Genomic DNA, 24,330 nt, shown 5'->3' on the forward strand with positions numbered 1-24,330 from the left:
TTACTTTAGATCTTTATTCCTGAAGAGATTGGGTATCATACAATGTCTTTGAAGCATTTAGAGAAAACCAGATTTCATGGCATGGATTCAGTCAACAGAATGAATATGGGGCTGTGGTAGACCCTGTGGCTATATAAAGATTATAGTCATTATAATATTATTGCTTTCATCACAGAGGAGGAATATTATGGGCCCCTAAAACAAAGGTTATGATTTTCTTATAGGCCCGGTAAATCTAAATAGTAACACCTAAGTTGAAATTCTAAAGGAGTGTCTTGTATGACCACACAGGCCTACTATAGATTGTATTCTGTTATATAATGAAAAATGTGATTGCACAGTACTAGACTACTGCCCTAAGCAGTCAATTTAAAACAGAATGCCCATAAATAGGTTTTAATATCACAGGGTATAATATAATGATTGTTTTGTGCTTATCAGGAACAAATATTCAATCTTTCAACTTAAGTGTTACTTTAATAAGTGAAACTCATTGTGCCCAGTTCCGATAGGTCATATGAGGCTGATAATGCACTCCTACGTAAATGTAAAATGCATCATTTAGCAACATATTTTGTATTTGATCATCTAATAAATTCATAAAATCGCACATGGTAAAATAGTCTATATATGAAATGCCAAAAATACGGCTGTGAACAAACATGAAAATGGAAACAAGGTAATATAGTTAAGGCTAAACATCTTTGTCTATTACCTTTGTATAGCTAAGTCAATAAGAGAAGCATGCAGTTAACATAACATTGCCACGATTTTACATTAAACAACAAAAGCAATCAACTCAAAACAAATGTATGTGCCTGTCGTCACCACAAATTAGAACCATGTAATGTAGGTTTTCCATGTTGTAAATCATATGGCTTTGTGCAATTGTTCCACCGTCTGCAAATTCATTAATGAAATTCTTTTTGTAAAATAATATATCAATAAATGTCATGCCAGAAATTATTTAGATTCTGTTCTACATGCGCTGTTTCTTACATGCCAGATTGTGCTAATTGTACATCATCCTTAAAAAAACAACCCAAAAAAAATCAGAGGTCTTTCATCAGAGCATGTACACTTACATCCAGAGACAAATGTGCTCAATTCCATCCCCACACTTTATATAAGGTTTTTGTGCACATATTCTACATTTCGTTTAATATAAGAATATTGTCCATTAATAAATTAGGAATAGTACAAGGACTTCAGTTAGGGAAATAAAAGTGGATGGCATAATTTAAAATATGTTGCCTGCTTTATGTAAAGCGATCTGAATTCATCTTTCTAAGTTTAGGCGGCAGGTGTCCGTCCATCCTGCCCGCCCCTCCTCCAGCCAGTCGCTGCAACTTTGGAGGTAGGTCCGCCACTGACTTACTGATGGGCTCTGTGCTGATCTTGGAGGCCTTCCCACCCTGCTTGTCGTCAGAAACGCCAGGAACAGAGCTGATTCGCTGCAACTTCATGGGCAGGTCGCCAAAGCTGTAAGTCATCTCTGAGGTGGTGGAGCTCATTCTTAGTAGCTTCTTAGGCAGGCCGTCCCGCCCTGTGATCTTCTGGAGCTTGGTAGGCAGCTTGGTGGTGCTGTCATTGTCCTCCAGGGTCTCCAAGCAGTCCAGAGAGCTGTTCTTCTCCCCGCTGTTGCAAAGGGATGGAGCCATGAGGGGCGAGGAGAGAAGCAGGGCCTCCTCCTGTTCCTTCACGCTGTAAGGAGGGGTGGGCACCTCGAATGTAGCATGAAACTGAGAGTAGTCCACTTTAAAGAAACCTTCTTCCAAAGATATGACCGGGAAAAAGCGATGTCCCCACAGAACCTCGTCCTCGGTGTACGATGTCCTCGCTTGGCAGGTCATTCCTGTGACGAAAAGACAGAAGACCCTTTAAGTTTCACAAATTATGTGTCACTGACTTATAACAGTACAGTTAACCCCAAAAATTTAAATATGAAATATTTCAAGACTCCACTATTATACAGCAGAGCCCTGATTTAATTATGTGCTTGGCACTCTTCCATAAGAGCCAATATGTTATTCACCAGAGCTATTTTTAGATGACAAAGCAAACAATATTGCAAACAAAACTGCCTCAATGATTAAGCATTTACTGTATTACAGAGCCAGCTGCCTAAATAAAAAGCTTAATTGATTTTCCCTTCCTAAATGTGATGTTTATGAGCAATTTCCAGGCTAACATGAACATTAATTAAAAGTATAGTTGAGTAATTGGCTGCACGTGTTTTATAAGAATGAAAAAATAATAATTACAAAAGTCCAATTTTAATTAAAAATTATGATTAGTAAGGAACTTCCACTGCACCTGTCATGTATTCAAAGAGTACAGTGCATATTAATATTACATTTACTCTTTGGTTTAGCATCGTCTTCACTTATGGCAGTCCAGTACAAAAATACAGGAAAAAAAGACCTCAAATCCACTCTTATTCTCTAATTCTATCTGTCCACGCCTTAGCAACTACAACAGATAGAAGTAATATTTCTTTTTAAGACATTAAAGGGGAATCAGATGTTATGCAAAACACACATACACACACACACACACACATACAGACAAAAAAATGTTCATTATCCTTTTTCATGACATTGTTAAGCCAAAACCAGCGTGACAATTTGGGTAAAAGTGCTCAATTCTGTCCTTTGGAGATTACAAATTAAACCACAATAGCCTTATTAGCATGTGTCTACCTTGTGTGTGTACTTGTAACCATGCCTTGCAAATTTGGCACATGATAGCAGACTATTATACATTTGGAATAAATGTTCCCTCACTGGGGAATTAAAATCCTGCTTTAAAACTCCCCTCGCATCCTCAGAAACAAATTAATGCAATTAGAAAAATCCCAAGGTTTGAATTAAACAGCATTAAACATTTGTTTTCATCCAAAGTTATTGGATGCTTGTAAGTGATTACTCATCGTCATTATTCAGCAGTAGCTATCAAAGCCATGTGTGCATTATGTCACACTCCCCTGCTTACAGGAAAGCCTTTTCTATCCCAGCATAGTTAACATTCCGCTGAATAAACAATTTTAATTTCTAGCTGAAAGTGAGTGCAGAAAAACTATAATTAGGTTTACATCTTGAACAAAATACTAAATTGGTTATATCACACAGCTGAATGGCTGGGACATTCATGTTAAAACTTGTTGAAATCCATCAGGAAATCAGCAACTGCGGTTCATAATTATCACACATTTTAATTACCAAACTAATATTGTTCTAGCAGCGACATTTGGGTCCAAACTAAGAGAAGCGCTTATTCACAGTGAGACACTGCTGCTGATTGCGAGGATGTCATCATCGAAACTAGCAGCATCTGCGATTCCGCCTGATTCCCAAGGTCATAAAATAATTCACTGATAACAGCTCTGTACACAATCACAGATGTGAACATCAAGTGCGTTTAGGGTATTCAGTGTATTACTTCTGCACTATTGCCTCAAAGTCCCCGAGCCTTTTGGGCATATACAAATGTGCTGCAGTGAATAAAGTGGGCAAAGCTAATGAGAACTGTAGGGCCAGAGCGATAGAGTTAAGCCTGAATGGAAATCTTATTGCATAGTGAACCTGTTAAATTTCCGCCAGCCAAAACACAGTCGCCATCAACAGCCGTGCAAACACCGATTGTGAGAAAATTCTGGTGGAAAATGCTTTCAGATTATAGCTTTTGACAGCTACTTAATCACCACCACAAATGAGCTGCACCTTCTTAATCAAACATGTCGCTCAGTGCTAATTGGACATTGATACTATATCTAAAAGACTACAACACTCTTTAGTTATTATTTTTTAAATCAAAGGAGTGAAAGGGGTTGCTACAGTAAAAACAAAATCCAAATAGCTTCATCTTACATCTATTAATAACACTATCGGCCCTGCAGATAGTGTAGGAGTTACTGTAAGACCTCTGTCTCTGGAAACCCATGAACCCTGCAGGCCTGGGGCCGAATCCCTGCTCAACCTGTTCCCCTTCCTCTCAACCCACTCAGCCCACTACGGCAGAAACCTCTCTGATGTCAATGATCTAATCCGCTGTATCATCCTTCAAGAACTAACAATAGCACCAGGCTTAATCAAGATCATTAATATAGATTTCAATTCCATACATTATTCAAGAACAGATACTTGAGCCATTGCATAATTGTAGACACTGTTGCATCAGATATGTACAATTGTGTTGCTAAAGACCTGCTGTTCTGCAACGCCCACATTCATATGGCCACACCATAACAGACACAGCAGTGATAATGAACTGTGCACCTCGACTTTCAGTAAGGCCAAGACACTGCAAATTTGTATGGAAATTTAAACATTATGCTGTGTATATCGAAGTTTCGTATCAGTTAGAGAGGCAGCCCTAGATCGAGTAACAGAGTGCAGTTACACAGCCTAAAATAGCAGCAGCAAGAAACCATAAAACCTCATTTAGATATTTTTTTTACAGTTACTATGTATCATTGCTAAAAATAGAAATCTACTCAAATGAGAATGCCCATATTGGATTGTACAATGTATTACTGGTAAAGCCTTATGTAACTCTTAAACACACGCCTGCCCAGAACTCAGCGTTTCTATGGAAACAAAACTGTAGAAATGTGTGCATGTGACAGCCATAAAGCTTTTTCTCTGCTTAGTTTGGTCAAAAGTAACAGTGACACAACACAAAAGTCTCTCAACAGCTGAAAAAAAAATGCACAACCCAACTGCTCAGAATGGATTTTCCACTGAGGACGGGCTCAGATCCTCAATATGGCTCCCGAGCCACCGAGCCAGACCAAAATAGTTTTTATTGTCACTGAAATGTGACCTTTTACAACACAAAACCACACAGCTCAAAAGTGTCTGCCTTTTGGTGAAGTGGGGAAAACATATATTCTGGTGACATCTCATCAGCGAAGCCCAAAACTCATAATACAAATGTCATTTTTAATAAAGCGCAGAGCAATTTTCTCATCCCCTTTCATCCATCACTCGGGCGGAATATTGCACTGTTTCCCTCGGATGATCTTTGCGGCACGCACGTTCTGTATCACACGAACGGGTCATAAATGCACGCGAAGCAGGGGTAAAAAAAAAAAAAAAGAAGAAGAACACAACAAGCAAACGCACAAAAATAAACATATCTGTTGTGCTCTGTGCTGCTGGGAACAACAGCAGGACGTCACAGCAGAGAGGGGGAGAAAAAACACCTCTGATATGTGGTGTACAGTGTTGTCACTGAAACTTAGGTTTATTGATGTTACCAACACCTCTATGTCAAAAAAGTGAAAGCTAAAATAATTTTGTAGTCACAGTTTTTATACTGTATGCTTGATATAGTATAGGCTTCCCAGTTATACTGAGTTGGTACCACTGGAACTACGCTACATGGATTTTTAACCACTTCTGGGAAATTCAAATTCTTTTTATTCACCCCATCACTTCAAAAAGAACAAGTTGCAGTTAACATCCATGGCTGTCCTGATTAAAATATTATCTTTTCTTATTAAAATATGTACATTGTGAGAGAAATTTATAGGTGGATATGAAATATTAAAGCCACTATTTCAGCATCTGTGAAAATGTAAAAATAAATTGTCACAATCTCCCCTTCTGTTTCTGAGTTATAGCATTTAATAATGGTGAGAAAAGATCATCGCGCCACAATGAAGTTGATAAAATTCACTTATTCACTTCACTATTTCATCCGATCAAACATTTATGTGTAATTATTTCAGTTTCGCATTTACAGCCCAAAAGTTGTTTTGTGAAATGTCGTTAGCATCGAGGCATAAAAACGATGTGCTGTAACAATAATTTAACCTACCTCTATGAGTCATGACAGAAAAAACTGAAAATCAACATAATGTTTGAAATTTTTAATCCAAAAATCACTAAAACAGCGCTTTCCAGCTTTTCCAGTATTTAGATTTTTCTTTCTTTTTATGATTTTTATGATAAAAAAAAGTAATTTGAATATGTAGAATTTTTTAACTGTCCTTTGAGGAGACACAATGACTGACAGATTTATTAATTACACTAATAATCATAATAATAAATCAACCTGTGGTCAGTTTCATTCATTCTTCAGTTCATGTAAACAGAAAACCGTCAGGTTTCACCAACTCTGTTAAAGAAAAGAGAAGCCAGAAGAAACTAAGTGGGGGAAAAAACATCACTGGAATCAGTAAAGAGGCAATTCCTCATTCAGCCCATTAGGAGAGAAATTTGTAACTGTGTGGATCCATTACACTTCTAATTTCAGTAAATCGTTATCTGTTCCCTTCTGTGACTCTGTATAAGGCAATACCAGTATATTTCAAATCCTCTGTGGAGTGGCTCTTCTCTATAAAGTGCTCCGCAATAAGAGATTCTGAACACCCCTCTTACAGATTCTCTGGAAGACAAATCAGGGTCTTTTGGCTGTTTTATCAACAATACACAAGTTTCACAGAGGAAGACCTCTCTGTTATCGACTTACAACATCTTAAAAAAATGTATCTCTCCTTTTGTCTGATTTTTTTGGTGTGTGTGTGTGTGTGTGTCGATAATGCTGTTGCAAATTACTGAACCACCTCAAAGGCACTTATGCTGGCAGGCAACATATGGGGGAAGAGGGTAGACTCGGATCAAATTATTATCTGCTTTCAGTCCCCCAATTAACCTAAGCGAGTGGTACAAGAAGTGCAAAGTCCTTTAGTAAAAGTAGCCGTTCGACTAAAGACAAATACAACAGTAGAAGCAGAAGTCCCACATTGAACACCGAGCATCAAAACGCAGACAAAGTTAACGTCTGACTGCTGAACATAGTAAACAGAGCTAAAGATGACTTAGATTTTCCATCTCCACAGCTGTGAACTGATGTCATTGTTGGTAACATAATGAGTCCATCTGTTACATGCTTTAATTCTTACTTTATTATGTATCGCTGAAACAGGGGTAAAAACTGCATCTCTCTTCAGTTTTGATTGACAGTCTTTCAGATAAGAATCATTTCCCGTTTTACCTCAACATGCCAGTATATTGGTTGTTGAAAAAAAAGTGAAAGTCACAGATATTACTTAGTGCTGACTTTTATTGCACAGCTTTTTAAGAAAGATTATACATTCCCAAATCATTGCAACATTTAAACCAGTATTATTACCTGTGAACTTTTTAAAAAACATTTTAAGGATCTCTCTATTCATAAAAGTATCCCTACATTGCACAGTCTGTGTGATATATGGTATTTTGGGGCCTAAATTGAAAGTATGAAACTCCATCAGAACCGCCCCCCCTTCAGAACAGGACTCACATGATATGTAATATTCATGTAACAGCATGAATAACATTTGAATAATCCTCTGCTGAACTCAGGAATGTTGCACAGATATAAAAATGCAGCTCATTAAAAGTAGATTTCAGAGAGGAGAGAACATGGAAAACAGAACGAGCATGCAGATCTTCTTTTGTCATCTCAGCAACAACCATGTTTGAAAATCAACTCACAGGTATTTTGCTAAACCCTGAGGAAATTAGTAGAGAGCAGTGAGATGTAGAGGCTGCCTGTGCCCTATCTGCACCATATTTAAAATATTTCACCGACTGACTCCACAATGGAATGAAAAAAAGAAGAACAGGAAATCGCGTCAAGAATAAGCTTTGAGATTTAGGCGCCCAGAAAGCCACCTCAGCTTGAGACTCTAAATAAATGCACTTTTGTGATAAGACAGAGCTAGCTTCTTCTCTGGGCTAACAAAGTGAAGCGGATTGACAGCAAAGATAAAATGGGTTCTTTGGTGACTGGAACAGAAAAGCACTGTAAACTCAGAGGCAGCCTGCCAGTGTTTCTTGATAGTAGCTGAAAAAAAACAAGACAAGTGGTATTCACAGACACGACGGTCTAAAAGAAGCTTATCCAGGCTGGAAAAGCTGCAGGATCATATCCGATTGGTACTCGGCTCCGTAAAAATCACCGCTGCAAATCTGCACTTGACACACTGAGGACAGAGTAGAGTCAAGGGGCAGACGTGAGAGCAGAGGCCTATTAATTTCAGCTCTGTCAAATTATCTAGGCAGAGTCTCGATCTAGATTTTCAAATAAATAAATCAGAGCTATTGTATGATTAAACAACCCACAGCCACCCGGCAAACGACACTCAAAATTGACGGCTATGTGAAAATGAAGGTTTATTCAAATGACTTCTCATCTGAGTGCTAGTCAGAAGAAGAAAAAAAAAGGGAAGGTGGGTGTCAAAGAGTTCTTCGCAACCTCATATTTAGTGACAAAATCACAAATAACCTCCTTATTCCTCGCTCACTCTCTGTCTGGCTCTCCCTTTCGCTCAGTCACTCAAATGGTTCTACACACACACACACAAACACCAGCGCAGTGCTGTCAGCAAAGTCCCCTGACAGTCTATCACGGCTGTGGAAACAGCTCAAGTGTTATGTATGAGAAAAACGCTAGCAAAAACAAGCATGAGAATCTGGACATTGCACACACACGGTCACACAACATTATTCAAGATTCAGCCTTTTATCTGTGCGCCGCTCCTGTCAAACATTTGCTGCAGCCGAGGCTATCCGCATCACGTCTTTGTCTGCAACGCGCGATTGCGAGGTATAACAATTAATTCATAATAACTGCTCTGTTCTTCAATTAAATCAGGGAGGAGCATTCCCCTGTCTGTATTAGGTCATGAAAAACTGAAGAATATCAGAGGATGATGACGATGGATGCCATATCTGCTTGCTGAAGAAAGAGAAGTGCAGCTCACAGGTCTGAATAACATGTTTTTAGTTTGTCACAGCTATTTTTTTTGTAAAATTTGACTCTAGTATTAAATTTTTCCTGCGACACAATAAAATTTCTTATTTGATAGTGATAGTGCTATTGCGGCCACAAGTCCTGATCAGCTGTTTCTATGGTGACCACAATCAACTGGTAAACTGTAGAGAAATCCAGAAGCATTCAGTGACCTGTTTTTCACAGTTGGACTTTTCAAGGATGCAAATAAGTCCCCTCCCTTCATTAAATACTGTTTTAGTGCGTAATCCCTTTGTGAAGATGGCTTCAAGTTGCTTGCAGCTCTCAGATTCTATTCCAGCCCCACAGCGCGGGGCTCAGCAATGAGAACAAGAAGGAAGCTGATGGAGGGAAAAGGCAGGGGAAGTGCACTGCTATGGGGGAGGGGAGAGACTGGATGCTGTGGCAATTGCTTGAGTGTGGAGGCTGTTGGAAAGGGAAGGAAGGAAAAGGAATAGGAGCGGGGCTGCCAAGCATCTCCACGCAAGGTGGGGTGTCGGGCAGGCTACAGGAACATATGGCTGAGGGCCATTAACACAGCCAGAAGAGCGCATATTACCAAATGAAGGCAAAGCTGATACCGTCATAAAGGGACGCAGTTGAGCAAAATGCCAATCAATGGATTTCCTTTAGGCCAAAAAACCTTTATTGTTCATACAGGAGAAATCACACTGAGTAGGTGTCCACACCAGCTGAGAATATGAAAGATTTGCTTCTCATTATAAAGTATATTGAGTTCAGAAACGATCAGAAAGCCAATTTCTTTCCTTAAAACAGACTGAATGAGTGAAAGAAGCTATAATCTCATATTGATCGCCACTATTAAATCTTCTTAAGTCATGAAAAGGAGTTACAGCTAAGAGGGGGGCAGACAAAAGAGGGATTTTCAAGCCTTAAGAGATCTCGCTTGGATGGTATTAAAAGGAGTAAAGAATCTCTATTGTTTTTTTCAAGTTTGTCACTTGAGCTTGAGAGCGCATTATTCCAGTAAACTAAACCATGTCTGAGCGGCAAAAATAGAAAGAGACATCCCAGAGGAGGGCCTTGCAAGAAGACAAGCCTTCAGAACAACATGTTCATGGGGCTCTGTGTTTAGGCCTCGGGATTGATTCACCTGCACTTCAGGGACGGTCACAGCTCCGCAAATCAATGCTGCGAGTGCATCACAACCTTCTTTGGGGTGATAACCTCTTAAACAAGCATAACAACGTAACACTTGCCCTGAGTGTCTGTCCTCTATTATGGCTGGAGTCATGTCAATGTTGAGGTCTCCAGTTTGTGTTATTAATAAAAAAAAAAAAAAAAGAAGTGTCCTCACAACAAAGTGGCACACGCATCTTCTGAGAGACAACATCTACTCAAACCAAGTCAGTTATTTCTCGCACTCGGAGTAGAGGCAAATATTGAGGTACTGCTATTTTATCGCGCAGGTTCATTCCAGGTCTGCCACCACACCTCTTCTACCAGTGATTTATTGCCATCCAACAGAGACTTGACAAATCCCTAAAGACACAATTACCGTGCTCACCCCTTGGGATGGCAGCATCTGAAAGGGATAATGAATCCGGTATGTCATAGCTAGTTCGTTGCAATGTCCATTATGAGGGGTTCAGCCCCAGAGCAATTATTGTATGTGCAATAGCCATAAGATGTTAATCTTACACGTCTTCCTAGAATATCCTTGTTTACCTAAAATTTGCAATGCTAATGTCGCAATACGACATGAAGGAAACGCATTTGTGCAGAGCAGCAGTTGCTACAGGTGTTGGACAAAATACGTTGAACACATTTTAAATATAACATAAGCAAATCAGCTTTGAAATAAATCTGTCTGATGCCTATAAAGCTTAGGCTACGAGACGCTCTGACTTGTTTCTATGATGAATATGAAGCTTCAGTTTTTCTTGTTGTTGTAATGGAATGAAATATATTGCAAATAAAACCCAATTACCCAATCCAGTGCAACTACAGCATAATCTAGACTCAGACTTTAGCTGAACCAACACCTGTGTCATTTCTTTTTTCTTTCTGGATGTGTCACAGCTACAGATCTTTGAAGTTATTCATTTCAAGTGAGAAATACATGCAAAACCTGATTCTTTACTCAGGTACAATAAAGCAGTTTACAGTAAAGTGGCTTTTGAAATACAGTACATAAATGAAAACTCAACTGAATTCATTAAATATTAATGCAAAGTGAAGCTATACTGTAGGTAAAGTTTATATAGGAAAGTCTCATTGAAAATATTTAAAGTTAAAGCTGAAAGGCATCCAACACGTGGTTTATCTCCTCAGCTGCACAGGTGGATCTCTGCGGGGACAGACACCTCTCTCAGGAGCTCTCACCCCGAGCACGTTAGATTTAATTGGAAAGCCTTGCTCTCACCTGAGCTGCGACTCTCAACTTCTCCACCGAACCCACTTTAACCCTTTGACCCGCAGGCCCGAGACAGGGAGCATGACACTGAGATGAGAGGACATGCTCTCGCTTCAATGACTCAAAATGAATTATGGTCAGCTCCTCTCATCTTTCACAGCTGGCTCATAAACGGGGTTTGCGTCTGTAACTGACGTCAGGTGACCCCAGACCTCTGGGGCAATGGCCTTTTGCTCATATGAATGAAACTGTGAGGCCTCTGGCGTAAAAGAAAGGTCTCAGTGTTCATTTCAATTACTGCTGCTGCTGATGATAAAGCACAGATCAAGCCATGACATTGGCTGCTCTGTTAATCAGTGGCAATGAATGTTCCCAATTAATTATGCTGGCTGGCTTTACCACTAGACAGAGTCTACATCAAAGTGATTATTACTCTTAATTTCATTTTCCAAGTATGTGTATTTGTTGCACAACAACTTAATTGATGATATTATATAACTTAATAGTTTTTCCTCCACACAAATCAGTATTCATTGTTGTTTGTTTACATAAAATGAGTGCCAAGCCTTTTTAATTCCTTTTTTATTACTGATTCCACAATCTGATGATAAATCTCGAGCATCTGTTTATGTAGACGAATCCAAATGCTAATATTTTCTGCATCGTGTTTTAAAACTTTAACGCATGCCCAAACACAAACTTCATTTATAACAGACACACTGCTGTTCCAACAAACTGAAGGTAGAAGATTCATCATTCAGGGCTGATCTCTCCAGTCAGTATTTATACAGTATTTATGCATACAAAAGCACATGAATAAACATTAGTAGCTGCTCCAGTCTATAAGCAACCACCCCTGCCACCTACACTCATTTAACAAAAAATGAGCAGATAGCTGGGTTATTCTATTTTTTATTCCATAACAGTAATTCATGACAAATCTTTGTAGCAGTATGAAAAAGAGGGGGCCGAAAGAAACCTTTGCAAACAATCCAAATCAATGCACAACTTAATCGATGAAAAGAGAGTGCTTTTGATGTTTTACCCATAATTTCCTTCATTATCGGCCTCAGAACCAAATCAAGAGATGAAGCGTGATTCAGTGTTTCATGTACGACACAGAGGAAAATCATTTCGAAACACTGAGATCATTAGTTAGTGCAGTAAGCTGAATGCGTTTGTGCCCGCGGTACAAAAGTGATGCGTCACCAGAAGAATGAAGCAAAATCTGAGTGAAAACTGAGAAGAAGAAAAAAAGTAATCCAACCAACTAAATGACATCTAAGAGCACCGAGTTCATCATGAAGTATAAATCCTGAAGAACCTTGGCAACTGTGCTTAAAAACATTTCTAAATATGACCTATATGCAGCACTCTATGAATTTCGCAACAAGTATAATGATCACACTCCACAAATTTGCATGAAAGTCACATCTCTCTGAAAAGATAAAGAGTTTATGCTGATGATACACTTTATGCTCATGAATCACTGCTTTTCATAGCCGATGAGTGAATTTAGAAACACTTTTCGGAGGTTTGCGAAGATTTCAACACTGTTTTGCCGCCATGTTAGACTGAAAACATAATACAAAATTTCAGGGACAGACTAATGTGCTGACTTTCACTTCTGTAATGAAAATGAGGCCCCACGAAATAAATCATTAGCTTGTTTATCGTTATTTATTACGTCTCTAATCTGAAAAGTGCATGGTCTTAAATTACATAGATGCACATTAGCTCCGTGGGAAAGAAAAAAACACAGCATTCGCACAGGAGCGCTGTGGAAATCATGAAATACATTTATTCGCAACACACTAATGAGTTTCATGGCTACAGCAACCTAAACGTCTGTTACTGGCAGCTACAGTTTATTTTGAGCTCTCAAGATTCACCTCCACTAACGAACAGATTGCCTCTGGCTCGGTATTTAAGCCTTCGTAGTGCTGAGCAGCATTACTGGTGTTAATGGGACACTTATCTAAACTTCTGATGTATTTTAAGACTGCATGTAGTAGTTGTGATTCACCTGGCAAGTCAAACTCAGGTCACCATCCGCGCTGCAGCAGAACAGTGAAAATGACCTGCAGCGCTATTAATATGTCATTATATCACAATTTGTTTCTATTTTTCTGACATTCAAGATCAACTTTTTTATATATATTTAGAACAATACTTGTCATTTGCTGTGCTGCACAACAGCAGACGTGCGGCATGTCATACCAGGAAAAAAGTGTGACTGCATTGTATTTAGGTGGGCTGGGTTTGGGGCCCTGCTATTGTGTATGCTGGCTGCCTGGTATGAGATAAACTGTTGCCCATGAAGAGTATGATTTCAGTCAATATGGGTGATGCAAGGTATTATATGGTAAAAGATAACGGGAGTCATACTGGAAATCATGTCAAAAAGAAAAATAACAGGGTTAGCTATCAGATTTTTTTAAAAGCAGCTCTGTACATTCATATTCTGTCTGGTGCCTGTATTATATTCTGATGCCTATACTTGTTTAGCACAAATAGTAAATGAGCTGGTTCTTTTATAGCACGTTTCCACTTGCTCTACTTTCCTATCTAGCATTCACACACACTTCAATGAAAGCACTGGAGAGCAACTTCAGTTCAGTATCTTGCCCAAGGATACTTCAGCATGCAGACTGGAGCAGTCTGGGATTGAACACCAACCTTCTGAGTTGTAGTTGACCTGCTCTACCTCCTGATCTACAGTCATCCCAGTCCCAGCCTGTAGAAACTACATTTATGTAAAACTAACGTGAATTATTTTCTTGAAAAATATGTTCTTTCTGACCTGTGATTATATGTGACACTCGTTTTAAAACACATAAACAGATTTTTCAAGAAAGGGCTGGTTCAGTTCTGCACCTCATCTTGGAGGTAATTTAAGTGGATGGTTGAGTGGAAGGATTCAAAGTGAAGGGCTTTGACACTAGAGTTTGCATCCTGCATATCTTGTTGTTCAAGCCACTTTAAAATTATTCTGTATGAAAGCAAAACCACGATCTTTCCTCACATTCAATTAATCCCAATGAGTGGTTGCACGTTCATCAAACTATACAGCCCGTACTGCAGACCAGGAGCATGCCTTGCAAGTTAACAATTTGCAGATGTTAAAATGCATTTATAGAAAACAATCAGAGTATCTTTGTTTATTTATTTTTAACTAATTTCATATTTGAGGTAAGTTCATAAGTAGAATATTTTCTGTCATTTCATTTCCTCCTTATGCAATTCCTTTTAATTGAGTTTTATGCATATATTGCCGCTTCACAATAACAGTCATGTCAAGGTGTTTAATATCATAAGGTAAGTCCCTGCCCAACTAGAGCTAAACTCTAAGGGATGAGCCTGTATGATCAAGCACTTGGCAACTGTGGGAAGGAAGAACTCCATTTTAACATAAAAAAAAAAACCCTCTAATAGAACCAGGCTCAGGGATGGGCAGCCATCTACTTCAAGAAACAAAAATGAGAGCACAGAGATACAGAGTCAAACATTAATGCCGGCAGAGAGAAGACAACATTAAACGCAAAAGTCCAAAGGTGGTGTAGAAACACATGAGTGAAAAATGGTGACAGAAGAAGGAAGGTTCAGGGCATCATGGGAAGTCCCCGACAGAGCCTATTGCAGTGTAATTAAGCCATGATTTAGGGTGACCTGATCCAGCCCTAACTATAAAAGGGAAAGTTTTAAGTCTAATCTTAAAAGTAGAGAGGCTGTCCATTTCCCAAATTCATACTGAGCCAGTTCTTCACAGAAAATGAGAGGAACTTTGTAGCTGAAGGCCTTACCTCCTATTCTACTTTGAGAATGTCTGAAAACCACAAGCCTGAAATCTGAGAGCAAAGTGCTCTATGGTGGGGTGTTATTGAGAATGATTTCAAATTCAGTTAGATAGGTCATACAAAAGGCCTGAGTCAGGCATAGGTAGATGATAAATGACAAAGAAAACATTTTTTATGTGTTTGTTTGTTTTTGATTGGATATATAAGAGTAAAACATTCAAATGAATTATAACTCCTTTTAGGTCTTTGTAAGCTAACATGAAAGATTGCTGCCACTCCTCCTCCTGGGCTTATGCTTCAAGACACTTAACAGTTAGTATAATGTGAGGGGTTTGATTCATTTAAACTAATGTATTATTCCTGCCATTGCCAGGTTTCTGTAAAGCAACATAAATCACAACTGAACAATTATAAAATCATTTACTCATAAGCATTTAGAAGAGAGAAATCTAATGATTATAAAACCATATTTCATTGTTTTGCTCTTTGGTGCTGTTTCAAAAGTCATTTTTAATGTCATTTTTTGTGTTGATCTATTGTAGCTGATCTGGGAGCAGTCACAGTCTCTGTGAGGATGAGGTTTTGGAGGGATAACAATAGAAGGGAAGCTGCAGAGAGGAGCGTAAGATTGCAAGTCTGCTTTACAGTCCAAATTCTGGAATGTCGGGTTTTGGGGAAGTTTTACGTATTCAGCCATTCTTCTAGAAATGGGAGCAGCACCATCCAAAGTGGGATGGATCTCTCCTAATAAGACCAGGTTTTCCCCAGAGAGTTTGTCAGGTGTCTATAAAGCTCACATCATTTTCTGGACATGATCTAGACAGCCAGAGGTTGAAGGACAGCATGCAGCTGTACACGTACACAATTATAAATATATATTTTAACTCAAAAGTACAGTTTTTAAATGTAATGTTGCTGAAACAACAAAATATTAAAAAAAAAAATCTATCTGATCGAGAAATCACTCATCTTTGGAAAAAAGAGTTTATTACAGACAAATGGCTCTTTCCAAAATAAAAGCTATACTATACGCTTCTTCTGGGCTATATTCTCAGCAGCATATTAAACATATCAGGTCCCCATAAGGAGAATCATGTGCTAATGGCTGTCTAAATGACTCGGGTAAAGTTTGTAGCATGCATGCTTGTTGTTTTTGTCTGCTTCCACTTGTCTTTGCACTAGGATGATGTCGGTGTAAATGTGCAGTCATATGTATTGTGTTCCCACTAGTGCTGTCAGCGTTAATCTTGTTAAAATGACATTAACGCCATAACGCCGCAAATCTCCGTTTAACGAGTAACCGCGGATCGCCCCGTGCATTGGGCTGGACGGCGTCAACACGTTAACAAGCTAACTGCGCTAACGCACTGGCGTGGCACGTCCAACATACTGTTTTACTTTCTAATGTCCATGACACGCTTACCATCAGGGTCATACTTCACATGAAAACCAAAATAGTTCCAAACGCCAGATCTGAATGAGGGTGTGAGAGGTTCAATTTCGGCTAGCGTTGAGGCAGCTGCCATGTTGCAACTAGCTTAGCTTCAGCTTGCGCTGCGCTCAGTGGATCTGCGCAGATCTGTGCAGATCAGTGCAGCCTAGGCGGAGTAGTCGAAGGCAGATCCACTGAGCTCTCAACACAGACAGCATCGTCAGAAGGAAAGTTGATAAAATAAATTTAAAATTTTGTATTGTTCGATACATATGCGTACCGAACCGAAAGCACTGTATCAAACGGTTCAATACCGATACGAGTATTGTTGCACCCCTAATATATATATATATATATATATATATATATATATATATATATATATATATATATATATTTTTTTTTTTTTTTTTTTTTTTTTTTTTTTTCTCAGCAGGTGTGTCACCAAGTGGGGAAAATCAATTGTGGTTATATGGGCTATTCTTGCTGCCCTGTTTTCATCATCGCTTCTGTTTTCACACACTGTCATCCAAATTGTGGACTTACTACTTTTTTCCAATGATTTATCTGCCCACATTGTCCAAATCAATCCGCCCCTGTTCTTTTAATTCTTTGCGATCTGTCAATCTCCCTTTCGAGCTGTCCTGACACCCCTCGTCCCTGTCGCCAACTCTTTGAGGTTGTCCAGAGCACCTCATCCAAAGTCTCGTCACTCATCTGCTTACTCTGCCTTCATCTGAGACTCACTGAAAAGGACTTTAATTTTGCATATTCAAATTTTTTTGTGAAAAATCTTTTTTTGTTGATTCCATTATAAATAGTATACTGCTAACTAATTCTAGTAGTAAATAAAGAGAAAAAATAACGTGACCACTAATATCTTCGGTTATGAAAAAATACAAAAAAACGACAATCTAAAACTTTATGTATATTTATATGTATTATCAGATAAATAAATTGAGACTGTAGGCAGGATGGCTTTGTTGCAGTCTTGCTGTATTAACAGTTTCTATGAGACAAACTCTGAATAATCACAAATGGACAGCGAGTGTAAACGGCCACTAGACCACTTGCCAGGATTGATCTGGGACTCATTAGACCCTACGTCCTCTGAAGGGTGTTCTCTGCTTTCTCTGTATTATTGCAGGGTCTTTATCTTTAAATATAACACACCTTGAGGAAACTGTTGTTGTGATTTGGTGCTATATAAATAAAATTGAATTGAAATGAATTGTGCAAATACTATTGTGTTCTGAGACAGCCTCAAAAAAGGCAAAACAAAACAATACACGGGATGTATTAGTGCAGGATATGGTAGTCCTTTTTCTCACTACCCTAAATAGCTGGAATAACCCGTACATCTTGAGCCATTTAGGGTTTTTTTTTTTGCTCAACCTTGCTAAATAAATTTTTTGCTTCACTGGCGACAGACAATAAATTTGACCTTCTAGCGGAAGTGATGTAGAAAAAATCAGAGCACGATTGGTCAGCGAGACACCTTGGAGACACATAACGACACATGACACAGGTCTATGGTGACTGAGCCACGCTTTTCACACCTAATTACTCTTCAGTTTGACTGTTCGAAATGCATCTTCACATCCAGTTTAAACAGAGTCCAGCATGTACAGAAAACGCTTAAGCATATAATAATCACTTTTTCCTGCAGACCCTACCTTATTGAAAGTGAGCAAATATTTCTGCCCTACAGTCTTAGTCTATCACAGACTGTGCATTTAATGTCAAATGTATAATCACATATGTACAAAATGTTATCATTACTCTAAAAGGACAAAATGCATTTGTATTTATTAAGCATTGGAGTTATACCAGAGTCGCAAACATCAGATATTAGCTGGTTTATAGTCATTACTTGTTATCCACTCCTGCTGCAATAAATTCCTCCTCTTTGATCCAAGCACCTGTCAGGCCTGCAGTGCTCGAATAATGCTGAAATAACTAAGCCGGGTATTATTTTACAGAGATCCAGTAAGTAATAGGTGGATGAAGCACACACAGACACAGAGCCTGACGCGTACTGCTCTGTAGCCCATCACACTGCTAAAATTTCTTGCTGGGAAGTAAATTGGTGTGTGTTGCTTCTATTGATTGTTTGACATTATTCCTGTTAGCGCCATTAACTCATCTAAAACTTGTTACTACAAGCCTATGCTGTTTTTTTCTAAAGCTAGTCTGCTCTTCTGGCAGCATGCACAGTACATTAACTGCAATTTATCCTCTGGAGCACAACTGGTATTACTGCGGAAAAGAAAAAAGATAGGATGCCACGAGACAACCTACACGTCTCATCTGGAAGCTGTATCACATTGAGGCAGTGATTAAAAACACCTTAGGCTCTTGTTTAAAAGAGAAGAGGGTAGGCTTGTGCCTTTTTGCACAATGTAGGGGTTTTCTGAGGTTACAGCAAAATAGAACAATTCTGAGTTCCTTCACGCTCTTCTTTTCTTCTTTTGTGCGGAAAAAGAACTGACAAAATATTTTCGTGTGATCTAGAGGAACGAAAGGTTAGTGTGTCAAAAAGGGTACAGTGTTGTGTCTGTTATTATCTAATGGGAAGCCCAACAGCCCAGTGATGGCGAGGCTTTAATCTGGAGAGTATTTTAACTCATGTTCCAGACAGTGTTTTTCCACGCATAACAAGAGAGAGAGAAAAAAGAAAATAGTGGGGAGTTGGGCAGCTTCTTCACTAGTAAACACCAAGCCTCATAAATATTTCATCTTATTCTTTCTCTGCTGTATCACCTGCTCTGGAAAGCACTTTATGGAAGAGTAACGCCTCTGTGTGCTTTTCACATTTCAGAGGAGAGTCTCCTTGATGCCAGGTGGTGTCAACAACTGGAAATTAGATTCATGTTTAAAAAACATGTTTACCCAATTTATTACCAAAATGATTATATGATTCCTATACCATAAGAATATAAAAAATATCTAAGTTTAGGTGCAGTGCTGCAATCCTGAATACTTAAGGAGAGGTTGCCATGGAAACAGAGTTACACTGGCCAGAAATGAAAGCGTCTGAGGATTTAGACTTTCACTGTACATCAATTTTTAACTATAGATTGTTTCTACATCACCCTTCTCACCAACTTCACGTAACCGCAAGTGCTCCTCCATACAGACACTTCTGTGGAATACAAACGTGAGCACAACAATCCCCCCCAAAAAACACACGGATGATGCGATGACACATGCTTCAGCGACAGCGTAACGCTATAAATATCTGCAAATATAACAATGATGATTTTTATCGCATTGCTACACTGCAGATTTGCCGCACTTGCTTAAAACAGCGAGTTTTAGTTGTCTAGCCAAATGTGCGACAGTCACAAAAGATGTACAATCACAGCAAGATGAAAGATTAAGATTTAGATCATTTTACACCAGATGTTTAGTGATTATTTATTTAATTTATAATGAGACATCCTCAATTTGTCTTTCACAGAATTAAGTCTGTACAGATGCTGCGTACTGGAATATATTAAAACGTAATACAAACTGCAATATATTAACACAACTCAATAATGTGCAGCGCACTTTCATCTATGCAACATGCCAGTGAAATGACGAATCATAAATACTGCATGCCCTGAGCTGGAGGGTCACAGTGAGCTCAATCTTTGATACAACTGCAATAAATTGCTATCATGATTATCTATCAGGAATTGAATGTCTATGCTAATTACTGTCTGCAGTGTTGGCCTGCAAGCTTCCCTGTCACATCTCCATATGCTGTTTTCTCTGAACCAGCCTATTACAACTGCTCCTGTGTTCACTCTGTAACACTGAGGGAGCTCGCCCCACTCTTACTATAGCAACTGTGTCAAATAAATCGTCGAATTTAAAATGACCACGGTGGAGAATTTTACTCGGGGCATTGCTCATCTTGTGGAAATGGAATTCCCCTAATTCTAAAGGGACCTTAGAAAGCAAATTATCATGCCCTCTGAGAACAGCAGCCAAGAGGTAAGAGCTGTTCAGGCACAAAGACGGAGGAATGGAATTTACTGCAGATGACAAAAAGAAAAGGTGTAAAACCAAAACGGTGACCTGCTAGAGCTTCAAGTGTTCTGCACTTAAGTGTGGTTTAAAATTCTGCCTAACTTCTCAAAGCACACAAGGTGTTAAAATTCATTTAAAGCCTGCAGACAAAATTAATCATCAGTGATTTATAAATGCCAACCACTTTCATTATTAGCAGCTCTGTGTGTTTGCCAGAGAAATAAAAATCAATGAATTGCAATCAAGAGGTCAATACCAAGTCCATTTGGATGTCAACCATTAACACCTATGAAGAAGCTCAATATTATCCATTTCTGTTACAGAAACACATCAAAGTACTTTAGCACCATTAAAAAGACAATCCAACATGCTCCTATACTGAAGATGTAGACTGCAGCTATGACTTGAAGTAAAACAGGCTACAAGCTGTCATTTTCACCACAGCAAGCCAACAAAAATGCATGTTTGCTCTTACTCACCTGTGGTCTCCACTATTCCTTCTAATATAACCACAATTTCAAACTGCTCTGTTTGCATGGACCTCTGGGAGAGATCGTAGAAGGGGCTTTTGGTGTCAATCACATGGCAGATCGTGAGTGGTGAGACGAGAAAGAGCTGATCTGCTCCGGTGCTGAAACCCACGTCCAACTCCAGCTGATCCAGCGGAAGAAACTCGCCTTCGGGGGTCTGGCGAGACTAAAGAAGCATACAGAAAGTGACAGAGAACTCTTCAGTAGAGAGAAGGAAGGGGTAAGACAGCTATCCACAGCTTATCAAGAGCCTTTGTGTAAGCTTTTCACATTTTATATGCAATCAGATCCAACCAGTCTATCAGGAAAATTACTACAATTTTCTTAAATTAAGGCAAAAGAAGGACACATGCTCTGAGAATATCCATTTTAGCATAGATTGGAGGTGTCACTGACTCTTTACATGTGTAATTAAATAAACTGGATTTAGTTTGATCCACTTGATCAAAGTGGATTCACCTGCATTAAACTCACCTGCCGTGGCTTATTTGCCCCTATGGAAAAACGAACAAACAAAGCAAAGCAAAAAAGCAACTGTCATCATTTACTAACATGGATGTTGTTGCAGTGTGGCGTATACGTCTTTAATGTGATAGAAGCTGCAGGGTTTTTTTGCAATGTTTCTGCTGTATTGTCAGCATACTCTTGTCTGTTGTTATGGTAGTGGATGTACATTTACATTATGGAAAGTGTTTATGAAGCAAAGCAGTAAAAGGCATGGGAAGTGACAAATAAGAATATTATTGTGTAGAGAAATGAACTCATGGACACACAATGTTATTACTAAGGTGCAGGCCGCTTGGAAAAAGTTGCCAAATTATTTTTTACTGTTATTGTTCTTTTTGTAATTGTATTATAATTCCTGGAAACCATATGCCTTTTGTGTTTTGATTTAGGGTAGGTAATGATCTTCCTGGAGTTATGTCACAAATGTGGTGTAACGTGCATCCACTGCAGTCTATGAAATTTGGAAATACAAATGAGGATTTGTCCAACAGATGCCTCGCGGCTCTATGAACAGTTAGGAGTAGGCTTAAATGTCAGTGTGTAGGCCTTTCTGTATCAGTTTTCTAAACAACTCATGAGGTGAACTATGAGAAACACTGGGGACAAACCCAAAAGCATCATCACTCACTTTTAGCAATTTGCAGCGGATCTGTGCAGAGACCATATGGCTGTTACGCAGGTTCCCGACCCTGAACATGAGAGTTAGTTTTCCATCTCGCATAGAAATCGCCGCATGTTCACTGAACATCAAAGTCTCGGCCCTTTTCTTGGGCTGAGACATCTTGATAAACATGCAGCCGATCAAAAATGCATCGACGATCGATCCGAGGATCGACTGGAAAAGGAAGAGAATGATCCCCTCGGGGCATTTGTCTGTAATGTATCTGTAACCATATCCTATCGTGGCCTCGGTCTCTATGAAGAAGAGAAAGGCTGAGGGAAAGTTATAGACATTGGCCACACATGGAGTGTACTTATCATTGTGGGCTTTGTTGAGGTCTCCTCTGATGTACGCGATGAGCCACCACATAGAGGCCATGAAGAGCCAAGCGACTGTGTAGGTGAGGATGAAAATAAATAGATTCCAGCGCCATTTCAAATCTACTAGTGTTGTGAATAAGTCTGAGAGATATCTGCTGGTTTCACCACCCAGGTTCCCATGCTGGACGTTACATCGCCCGTTCTTGTCCACGAACCGCTGCCTCTTCTTCTTTTTCTCTGGGGGAGGCTGATTGAATCCAGACCCGCTAGATGAGGTGGTCACTACCTGATAATCGTCCCCAAATTTCTTTCGAAGTGCAGACATACTACGATGACAGCAGCGAAAGAAATAACAAATGATTCAATGTTTTTTTTTTTTTTTTTTTAAAGTCTGGCTTTTAGTTGCTGCAGTCGTTAGTGCCCGTGCGCAATGTTTCCTTTTTGGGAAATAAGGCGATAAAAGTGCGATGTCTTCTCCCGAGTTAGACTTGCATCGTCCTCTTTCGCCACACACTACTGTTGCTACACTCTACAGCCATGAAATATCAATAATGGACGACCAGCTTACAAACCCCAAAGATAGAAGCCATATGAAAAAAAATAAAATAAAATAAGCGACGCACAGGATAAGGTATCCAAGCGCGCCAGTCGCAGTCCAGGTTTTAGAGGTTTATCAGTTGCAGCGTCGTGGATTACTCATCGCCAGTGAAGGTTGGGGGGCTATATCGACTTGTTCAAAACTGTACTCACGAAGTAAGTTTTCATTGGAAAGTTCAAAATCCTTAAGTGGTCTATAAAAGACAATTATCTCTGCGTAATTAGTCTGTGGAAACGGTTTCCAAGATGAAAACGCTCTTTGCGCACTTGCGGCTGTGTTGGAGATAATTCGGTTTCCAGTCCTTCCTTTGCGATCTCTACACATAGAAGATAAATTGCGCCCAAGTATATGACTGTAAAAAATGACGAGCTGGAGGAAGAAAATCACTGTCCCACTGTCGTCATTTGCTGCTGCGCGCATCGACGCTGTTTGCCTGGTTCTTTTCGGGCACCTTTTCTCCTCTCTTAGAGAAATATCGACTGGATTCTCATAGTTCAGCGGCAGAGATCCACCAGATGCTCTTTTGGCTGCTTAAATCATTCTTTCCCTTCGATTTCCCTGTTCGGCTCCTGCGCACTTCCACGATTTCAGTGATGCACTCACTGTTGCCTAGTGGTACTACAAAGACAGACAATTTGGAGGAGGAGGGAAGAGGATTCGCCTGATTTGACAGGTTTTTTTTTCGGGTTTTTTTTTTCAAGTGATCAAATATGGGAAATTGCAGTCAAGATGTCTTGATGACTTTCAAATAATTGCACCGAAAGCAACATTTTAGACTCCAATAATGGAAGAATGAACCCCTGGCTTAGAGATAGATTGCCAATAACAGTTATTAAGGATATTATAAATGCCTTTTGCGTGTTTTAAAAAGCTACATTTTCCTCCTGCAGCTCATCTCTATTTTGCAAAAAATAAAATAAAATAAAAAGTTGCCAAACTAATGCTCATTAGTCTTTTTAAGCAAGTAACCAGTTTAAGGAAAAATCGTCCCAATGCCAGTGAACATTTTGAAATGTTTAGTGGCTATTCTTCTGGGTCACCTGTACCGACAGCCACAGCTGACCCCCACATTCATCGATCCCATGGGTGACTGCACCCGATCTATGCTACACACTAGATCTCTTAACAGAGTAACACCTTCAGCGGTGTAGTTGCTGTCACTCCCAGCAAACTCTTTTAGATCTCAGGAGGACAAAAAAGCTGAAACCAGAATTCACCCATCATATTACCAAGATCAAGGCCACGGGGGAATACACCCACACCATAGTTACCCAGGCTTTCTCTCAAACACATGAAGCAGGGTG

The 24,330-nt window shown here is 39.3% G+C and overlaps 1 protein-coding gene across 1 annotated transcript; it reads right to left on the reverse strand.

Moving 5' to 3' along the window:
• On the reverse strand, positions 1-23,655 carry kcnj3a (potassium inwardly rectifying channel subfamily J member 3a). Its single transcript, XM_086266460.1, has 3 exons — positions 22,076-23,655; positions 20,890-21,106; positions 1-1,855 (listed from the first exon to the last, which is right to left on the reverse strand). Exons 1-3 carry the CDS (start codon positions 22,751-22,753, stop codon positions 1,260-1,262), a joined length of 1,491 nt encoding a protein of 496 aa, XP_086122586.1. The 5' UTR covers positions 22,754-23,655; the 3' UTR covers positions 1-1,259.
• Between the last annotated feature and the right edge of the window lie 675 nt (positions 23,656-24,330).

Source organism: Aulonocara sp. 'chitande type north' Nkhata Bay, linkage group LG16 (assembly GCF_057382095.1).
Source record: "Aulonocara sp. 'chitande type north' Nkhata Bay isolate Kocher_YH1m ecotype deep benthic linkage group LG16, A_spYH_male_GT1.1, whole genome shotgun sequence".
NCBI lineage: Eukaryota > Metazoa > Chordata > Actinopteri > Cichliformes > Cichlidae > Aulonocara > Aulonocara sp. 'chitande type north' Nkhata Bay.

Excerpts from the sequence above, each read along its gene's own strand:
- kcnj3a (XM_086266460.1), bottom strand. The coding sequence starts at position 22,753 with ATGTCTGCACTTCGAAAGAAATTTGGGGACGATTATCAGGTAGTGACC. Across the intron at positions 21,107-22,075 it reads TCCGCTGCAAATTGCTAAAA|TCTCGCCAGACCCCCGAAGG; the intron begins GTGAGTGATGAT and ends ATGCTTCTTTAG. Across the intron at positions 1,856-20,889 it reads AGGAATAGTGGAGACCACAG|GAATGACCTGCCAAGCGAGG; the intron begins GTGAGTAAGAGC and ends TTTTCGTCACAG.